General features: G+C 43.7%; 1 protein-coding gene across 2 annotated transcripts; it reads left to right on the forward strand.

The window, feature by feature from the left end:
• The first annotated feature begins 3,837 nt into the window (after positions 1–3,837).
• Positions 3,838–9,169, forward strand: LOC118389459 (myosin-7-like). 2 transcript variants are annotated; one of them, XR_004826732.2, is made up of 4 exons: positions 3,838–4,415; positions 8,504–8,596; positions 8,729–8,868; positions 9,063–9,169. XR_004826732.2 is itself a non-coding variant. In XM_035779365.2 (3 exons), exons 1-3 carry the CDS (start codon positions 4,323–4,325, stop codon positions 8,777–8,779), a joined length of 237 nt encoding a protein of 78 aa, XP_035635258.1. In that variant the 5' UTR covers positions 3,838–4,322; the 3' UTR covers positions 8,780–9,043. The 2 variants fall into 2 exon arrangements, 1 of the variants encoding a protein (XP_035635258.1); XM_035779365.2 differs by lacking the exon at positions 9,063–9,169 and having other exon boundaries at positions 8,729–9,043.
• The last annotated feature ends 146 nt before the right edge of the window (positions 9,170–9,315 follow it).

Genomic DNA, 9,315 nt, shown 5'->3' on the forward strand with positions numbered 1-9,315 from the left:
ACACACTGATCATCATGGTGTAAAAAAATTCAACCCCTCTGCTTGAAACTGAAATTCACAGTTTGACAACTTTGTTCAGACTGCTGCCACAGGCGCTGGTGTAAATGTACTGTGCGAGTGTGAATACTCACATGCAATCTAATCAGGCAGTCACCATGCAATGAGGCAGTCACCATGCAATGGAATTTAGCATTTAAGTGACACTTGTAATTTCACGGGACTCCAAACCCACCGATTCGATCTTTATGGATGTGTCTGTCTGCTCTTGAAGTAATTTGTCACTTTAACACATGCACCGCCTCAGACGGTCAGTTGTGTCTGTGTTTGAGCAGTTGCCGTGGGAGATAGGTGCCATTGTCTTATGGTGTGTGTGTGTGTGTGTGTGTGTGTGTGTGTGTGTGTGTGTGTGTGTGTGTGTGTGTGTGTGTGTGTGTGTGTGTGTGTGTGTGTGTGTGTGTGTGTGTGTGTGTGTGTGTGTGTGTGTGTGTGTGTGTGTGTGTGTGTGTGTGTGTGTGGGTGGGTGGGTGCATATACAAGTATGCGGGAATAGGTCAGGACTTGGAGACTGTGTAAACTGTGAAAGAGACCCTGTGCACCAGTCACACATCCCTGTTGGTTTATGGTTTGACACTGGCCCACTGGCATACCTCTTATTGTCACCAGATATTTCATATCGCATATCAAAACACCATAGTGGCCAAATCCGTGTCTCAGGTCTGTGTAGCCACCTGTACCCCATGGGCCTGTTTAAAGGATTCCCAGGGGCCCCAGAGGCACACCTGCCTGCTTGTAAAATAGATGAAGATGCGTCTACCCTGACAATGAGATTCGTATGGTCACATACTGCAGCTCTCACAAGCAGCCAGACAAATAGCCTCCAAGTCTATTGTAGGTCATGCAGAGCAACTGAAACCGAGGCCCACAGTACAGGACATATTTTTATATGTTAGGCTACTACTAAATCTCCAATATTATGAAAGATCATCTTTCAATACTTTCATATATTCATGCCCAAAATACACAAGACAAGTTGACAATAACTGAATTTTCATGTAACATGCACAATACCAACAACAAGTGGACTACTCCTTGTTTTGGAACTTTTATAGTGCCCACTGATAACTTGGGTAATATTTGTCTGTACTGTAAGTGTTTGCTTTGCCTTGTTCATCCCTCTCTTTTCTAGTCAGTCTCCGTGCGTAATGGGGAGGCTGGAACAGGCTTTCAGTGGGATCCCAGAGTGCATTGGATTGTCTGCAGGGCTGTGATGAGGCAGTATGCCCATTGTCTCTGATGGGCCGCGAGGCTGAGGTATGCCTCCATGCTCCGGAAATAGAAAGACAGTTGAGGGCTTCCATACCCCGGGCCTGCCCGGGCAAGGCCGGGCGCACAGACAGAGGCTTAACACAATGAAAGAGATACCATTGTTTGGAGACGGGGTAATGGCAGAGCTACTGTATCTCAACCAAACAAGTTGCTAAAAGACTGATCATGTTATTGTTGCCTGTGTGGGCAATAGCTGCTCAGTAGGAGGAGGCATGGAGGGAGCTCTAACAGAGGAATGATTGAGGCTTTGGCCTGTGTGACCATCTTTTTGTCTCCTCTCTGACAAATTGATTGCTAAACTTGAGCTTCTACAGTTGATGCCAGCTTTTGTAGACAATCACTGGGCGATTACAGAAAAATGATAATCCAATCAAATATAGAATAGAACATGTACGTCCAACACGGTGTCTATGCCGCTCGGTTTTGCTTATCTAGAATGGAAAAGTATGCGAGTGGATGCTGTATTCTTCTCACTAACAGAAAAGGGGAAGAGAGGGGAAAGGGGTGAGAGTTTGATCAACAACTTTTGTTATTGTCTAATTGTGTGCATGTGTGAGGTGGAGAGAGAGTAAGAGAGAGACAAAGAGCATGTGTGGTGTTTAACACTGCTGAATGTAGTGCACTCGTGAATCTCAATCTCTTTGGATCCCTCTGTCTTAACCACATGGCATTATGTGAACGAAGAAAAACTGTGGCCCTTCAGAACATCCCAGGTCTGATTCCTGGGATTCAGGCATTGTCATGATGTCCCAGGTGACTACACTGGCTCTCCACATTGAGATCACCTTACTGTTGGTCCAGTAAACTCACAAGCATACAGTCTATAATCAAAATATGGGCATTTTGGTAGAGTATTTTCAGGATGTAAGGAGAGCTGTTGTTTTCAGGACTCAGCTGTTGCATTGGGATGCAGTGTGTGCGGCACTACAGAGGCATGCTGGGAAGGTCCATGCTACACTACAGAACATTACATACAGTGTTCTAAAGCAACATCAGTGGACTTTGGAGATTCATCTCTCATTTGTTCATCATCATGCCAGCTTTTTTTTACTCACACAGTACACAACACAGCCACCACTACTCTAAAGTGCACAGCAGGTTGGTGGCACCTTAATCATGGAGAACAGGCTCGTGGTAATGACTGGAGCGGAGTTTGTGGAATGGTAATAAATACATCAAACACGTGGTTTCATTTGAGTCATACCATTCCATTTGCCATTATTATGAGCCGTTCACCCCTCAGCAGCCGCATGTGCTAAAATGTCCTGAAATTGCTCTGGCCTGCTATACCTAACCGATGCCCAAGAAAGTTTAAGCCATCAATGCAACACCTCTCGCCCTCCCATGACAGGAGATAGTGCTATCAACAAAGATGGCTGCCTCTTAATCCTAGATTTCCATGTAGGACTTTGTTTTCTCCGATCGTCACAATGGAGCCCTGCACTCTCACACATGAGAAGATTTTAACCCTGTAATTTGTGTACTCTCTCTGTTTTGGGCACTTCTTCAGTACTGCTGTGGCTACAGCACTGGAACATGAAAGTGTGCTACTGTTTAACAATTAGATATTTCTAACAATGAATCTTTCATTCAGAAATGCTGGACTCTGGCTTTGTCTATTCTGGGACACTTTGAAATGTGTCTTCCGCATTTAACCCAACCCCTCTGAATCAGAGAGGTGCTGGGGGCTGTCTTAATCAACATCCACCTCTTTGGCCCCAGGGAACTGCCTTGCTCAGGGGCATTGGGCACAACATAATCCGAAAAACAATCAAAACAAACTGCAAACGCATCCAACAAGTTTGTAAGTGTCACAAGCTTGATGCAGTCATTGCATGCTAGGAATATGGGACCATATACTCGATAAGTGAATTTATCCAAATACTTATGACACCTTCAAATGGGAGGACAAGATACATAAAGTGCTTTCATTTCTAAAGGGTAAAACAGATAAGTATGAAAATACCATCAAATAAAACATTTGATCTCAAATCCAAAATGCTGGATTATAGAGGCAGATTGAAAGTTATTTAGACAATTATTTAGAATAGATTTCAGGATGACACTTTTATAGACCTATGTGCTCAATTGCATTTTCTCTTTTTAAACCCCTTGGGTTAACAAATTCGCAGGGACCTTAAACAGATTATCAATAAAAACGTATTGTGTTTCAGTCCAGCTAATAGCAATTACGCATTTTCATCCTGCATCAAGTAGATTGTGGTTCTACAGCTAACAATGACTCCAACGTGTAGAAAGCACGCTCAATCATATTGTATTTCTGTCTACCACATCTCCATATGTACCCTACATAAAATAACACAGCTATAAAATAGCCCTCGAGTTAACCCAAATATAAAAACGTTGCGTTCCTTTTGTGTCAATTGAGACACGAGGTCACCACCAATAGGCGATGGAGGAGGTGGCATATGCTAATTAGGGACGGATCTACTCTGACAGTGATCTTGAGAAAGACAATAAAACGCGCACAAACCTCTCATAATAGTAATCCTGTTTTGTGCACCCTGAGGTCCGTTTACAACTTCCAACTCGTCTGTTTTTGTTGTTGTTTTTGTCACTACGCACCCGGTACCATATCCATGTGTAGTTGTTTCTCATGTTATTCTTGCTAAAAATATATATCTTGATATTTCTGTTCTGCTAAAACAACTTTTTCGTATATTGTCAATAATGGATATACTCGTTATATTACGCGCGAATTGTACATGTTGATGTCTTCACTATACATCTACAATGTATAAAATAGTAAAAATTAAGAAAAACCCTTGAATGGGCAAAAATGTAACAAAATAATACATAGGAGTTTGATAAATCTCTCCTGTCAGTGCGTTGGGTTGGTCTGCGTGTGGAGTTGCCAGTGCCATCATATCCTGCTTTGATGCGAATAAGTTCGGAGAGGCTGGTCCTTTTCTACGAAAAACTGATCTGGAGTTGCTGGCTGCGCAAATCGTCTCATTTGATGGTAAAACGCCAGCATGGTTCTAGACGAAAAGGAGACTCACATTGAGGATAAGAACAAGCAGCTCAACGGAGACAATGTTATCGTTGAGACCAAAGATAGAAGAAGGGTGAGTGCTGGGCTCAGGGATTTGACACTACAGTTGACACACAATCAGAAAATATTACCATGCATCAATCAACCCTTAATTTCTTTGCAAGTGTTAAAATACTACTAATAAATATAATATAATATAATATAATATAGTCATTTATTCTGATACATCATTATGAATTGTTTTTAAGAATAAAATGGTATATAGTTTGCAGTGACTGAATATGATATGAAAACATAACCAGAATATATAGACAGAAGCAGACCTCCCCAGTTCACCCTTGCCCAATGCCCCAGTCTCACTGCATTGCCTCTTCCTCCTTCCTCTCCCCAGCTCTACAGTCTCTTACAGTGAAAGACGAGAACTTCCAGCAAATTAATCCTCCTAAGTTTGACATGATAAAGGACATGGCCATGCTGACACACCTAAACAAGGCCTCTGTGCTCTGTCAATTCTCTGCAGTACACACCTGCTCATTCAAGGGATTATTTTTATATATATTTTTTTTTACTATTTTCTACATTGTAGAATAATTGTAAAGACATCAAAACCATGAATAACACATGGAATCATGTAGAAACCAAAAAAGTGTTAAACAAGCCACCCTTTGCCTTGATGGCAGCTTTGCACACATGGCATTCTCTCAACCAGGTTCATGAGGTAGTCACCTGGAATGCATTTCAATTAACAGGTGTGCCTTGTTAAAAGTTAATTTGTGGAATTTCTTTCCTTCTTAATGCGTTTGAGCCAATCAGTTGTGTTGCGACAAGGTAAGGGTGGTATTATGGCAAGAACAGCTCAAATAAGCAAAGAGAAACAACAGTTTCTTCAAGTGCAGTCACAAAAACCATCAAGCGCTATATGAAACTGGCTCTCATGAGGACCACCACAGGAAAGGAAGACCCAGAGTTACCTCTGTTGCAGAGGATACGTTCATTAGAGTTACCAGCCTCAGATATTGCAGCTCAAATAAATGCTTCACAGAGTTCAAGTAACAGACACATCTCGACTTCAACTGTTCAGAGGACACTGTGTGAATCAGGCCTTCATGGTCAAATTTCTGCATAGAACACTACTAAAGGACATAAATAATAAGATAATTGCTTGGGCCAGGAAACACAAGCAATGGAAATATGTCCATTGGTCTGATGAGTCCAAATTTGAGGTTTTTGGTTCCGACCGCTGTGTCTTTGTGAGACGCAGAGTAGGTGACCAGATGATCTCCTCATGTATGGTTCCCACTGTGAAACATGGAGGAGGAGTTCTGATGGTGTGGGGGTGCTTTGCTGGGGACAATGTCAGTGAATTATTTAGAATTCAAGGCTCACTTAACCAGCATGGCCACCACAGCATTCTGCAGAGATACGCCATCCCATCTGGTTTGCGTTTAGTGGGACTATCATTTGTTTTTCAACAGGACAATGACCCACACCTCCAGGCTGTGTAAGGGTTATTTGACCAAGAAGGAGAGTGATGGACTAACAAACTCCAGACAGTAATGGAATATGACTTGACTAAAGTAAAGCTTTACCAAAATACATGGTGACGTAGCACTACACTACACGTAGCACTACACGTAGCACTACACTACACGTAGCACGTACACAAGCCTTTCGTAACAGCTTATTCGGTATCATATCTGAACAGATCAAGAGAATCAGTCCATGCTCATTTAACCTTTAGTTAACTAAGAACAAATTATTATTTAAATGTATTTGGCTAAGGTGTATGTAAACCTCTGACTTCAACTGTATATATAAATATATATATATGTGTGTGTGTGTGGTAGACCAGGGGGTTTGGTCATGACGTTTTACAAAGATCAGACACGGACAGAGTATGATTACCTCGATTTCAAGGGTGTTTATTAAATAATAAATCAAAAGAAAAGGAAAGGAAAGGTCTCCCCCACACAAACTCCCTCGGGCACCGTCTCCAACTACACAGACGTCACCTTACTTCCCCCAGTCCACCCTGTGTGCTGCCCTTCTTTCTGGCAGCTTTATTGGCCTTGCACAGCTGGTGAGCAATCCTCCCTTGATTACTCACCACCTCCCAATCAGCCCCAATTAGTCCTGTCGGGAGAGCCCGTCGAGACCTGGCATGTCCAGCAGATGGAGCCACCACCTCGTGATGTATACGCAGTCTGTTACCAGGCCTCGATGAGTCTCCCCCTGGTGGCTGACCTGCTGTACCCCACAATATATATATATGTATATATGTAAATATATGTATATATATGTGGATATATATACACTGCTCCAAAAAATAAAGGGAACACTAAAATAACACATCCTAGATCTGAATGAATGAAAATGAGGCTCAGTAGTGTGTGTAGCCCCACGTGCCTGTATGACCTCCCTACAATGCCTGGGCATGCTCCTGATGAGGTGGCGGATGGTCTCCTGAGGGATCTCCTCCCAGACCTGGACTAAAGCATCCGCCAACTCCTGGACAGTCTGTGGTGCAACGTGGCGTTGGTGGATGGAGCGAGACATGATGTCCCAGATGTGCTCAATTGGATTCAGGTCTGGGGAACGGGCGGGCCAGTCCATAGCATCAATGCCTTCCGCTTGCAGGAACTGCTGACACACTACAGCCACATGAGGTCTAGCATTGTCTTGCATTAGGAGGAACCCAGGGCCAACCGCACCAGCATATGGTCTCACAAGGGGTCTGAGGATCTCATCTCGGTACCTAATGGCAGTCAGGCTACCTCTGGCGAGCACATGGAGGGCTGTGCGGCCCACCAAAGAAATGCCACCCCACACCATGACTAACCCACCGCCAAACCGGTCATGCTGGAGGATGTTGCAGGCAGCAGAACATTCTCCACGGCGTCTCCAGACTGTCACGTCTGTCACATGTGCTCAGTGTGAATCTGCTTTTATCTGTGAAGAGCACAGGGCGCCAGTGGAAAATTTGCCAATCTTGGTGTTCTCTGGCAAATGCCAAACGTCCTGCACGGTGTTGGGCTGTAAGCACAACCCCCACATGTGGACTTCGGGCCCTCATACCACCCTCATGGAGTCTGTTTCTGACCGTTTGAGCAGACACATGCACATTTGTGGCCTGCTGGAGGTCATTTTGCAGTTCTCTGGCAGTGCTCCTCCTTGCACAAAGGCAGAGGTAGCGGTCTTGCTGCTGGGTTGTTGCCCTCCTACGGCCTCCTCCACGTCTCCTGATGTACTGGCCTGTTTCCTGGTCGTGCCTCCATGCTCTGGACACTACGCTGACAGACACAGCAAACCTTCTTGCCACAGCTCGCATTGATGTGCCATCCTGGATGAGCTGCACTACCTGAGCCACTTGTGTGGGTTGTAGACTCCGTCTCATGCTACCACTAGAGTGAAAGCACCATCAGCATTCAAAAGTGACCAAAACATCAGCCAGGAAGCATAGGAACTGAGAAGTGGTCTGTGGTCACCACCTGCAGAACCACTCCTTTATTGGGGGTGTCTTGCTAATTGCCTATAATTTCCACCTGTTTATTCCATTTGCACAACAGCATGTGAAATTTATTGGCAATCAGTGTTGCTTCCTAAGTGGACAGTTTGATTTCACAGAAGTGTGATTGACTTGGAGTTACATTGTGTTGTTTAAGTGTTCCCTTTATTTTTTGAGCAGTGTATTTCAACCCCATGTTGTAATGCAACAAAATAGAGAAAATGCCAAGGGGGGTGAATATTTTTGCAAGAATATTTTCGAACCGAAGAGGACACAGCAATTTCCTTGGTTAGAGATATTCACCTCTTCAGTGGTGTGACAGTGTACTATTGACAGAGCTGGAGAATGAGCTAGAGTCTGAGCAGAAGAAGAGCCAAGAGTTCCAGAAGGGTGTCTGCAAGTATGAGAGTAAGATCAAATAACTCACATACCAGGTACTGAAACACAGCACCTTCATTAGCCATGGGGAAAATGTAGGAAGATATCTGTCATGCAGTTCCCCAATGTTATGACTTTGCACTTCTTTAGGTTCAAGTGATCATCTTAATGATGGATCATATTGCTGATTATATTATTTTTCTATGATGTAGTGGTGTAGTGATGATGTAATGGTGTAGTGCTTCATACTGCCCCCTGCTGTTTGTTTGTCCCTGCAGACAGAGGACAGGAAGAACCTGGCTAGTCTACAGCAGCTCATAGACAAGCTGCAAGCCAAGGTGAAGAGCTACAAGAGGCAGGCTGAGGAAGCGGTAAGTCCCCATACCACTTCCAGTTTACTGTTGTGTTACTGTATGGAATGTGGGTCTGTTTCCAAATGACCTACAGTGGTATGATCTAGTTACCTGCTCTCTCTGATCTCTCTCTTTCTCCACTTCCCTCAGGAGGAACAAGCTAACTTCAACCTGACCAAGTTCAGTAAGATCCAGCATTAGCTGGACGACGCAGAAGAGGGTTGAAATGGCCGAGACCACGGTCAATGAACTCAGGTCAATAAACTCAGAGTTCACACCAAGGGCCCAAGGTCAGTACTACACTTTATGGAAGATACCGGTAAGGTGTGATTTATCACATAACATGTGGCTAACAATTGAGGGAAAAAATATTATTGTATTTGGATTTGTAACAAAAAATTCACTACACTCAGTCAGCTGAAGTTGGTCTGCTCTTGAATATTTAGGGCATATAACTGAAGCATATTTAACTTGTGGATTTCAGTTTATAGAGTAATCCAGAGGATAATTCCCCAACCAAAGATAACACAGCCAACCAGCTGCAACAGTTGTGGTGTGACTGCAATATAGACCAATAAAGACTTTTGAAAGCATTTTATAGTACAATCTGTCTCATTACTGTCTGCAGTCAGTGTTGTGTGGAGAGATGCGTTGGGTAAAGGACGGAACAGCCATGAGGAATGTCGGCCGAGTGCAGGAGTTTATCTGCTGGGTGTCGACAATAGCGATTCAATTTG

This window comes from Oncorhynchus keta, chromosome 10 (assembly GCF_023373465.1).
Source record: "Oncorhynchus keta strain PuntledgeMale-10-30-2019 chromosome 10, Oket_V2, whole genome shotgun sequence".
NCBI classification, from domain to species: Eukaryota; Metazoa; Chordata; class Actinopteri; order Salmoniformes; family Salmonidae; genus Oncorhynchus; species Oncorhynchus keta.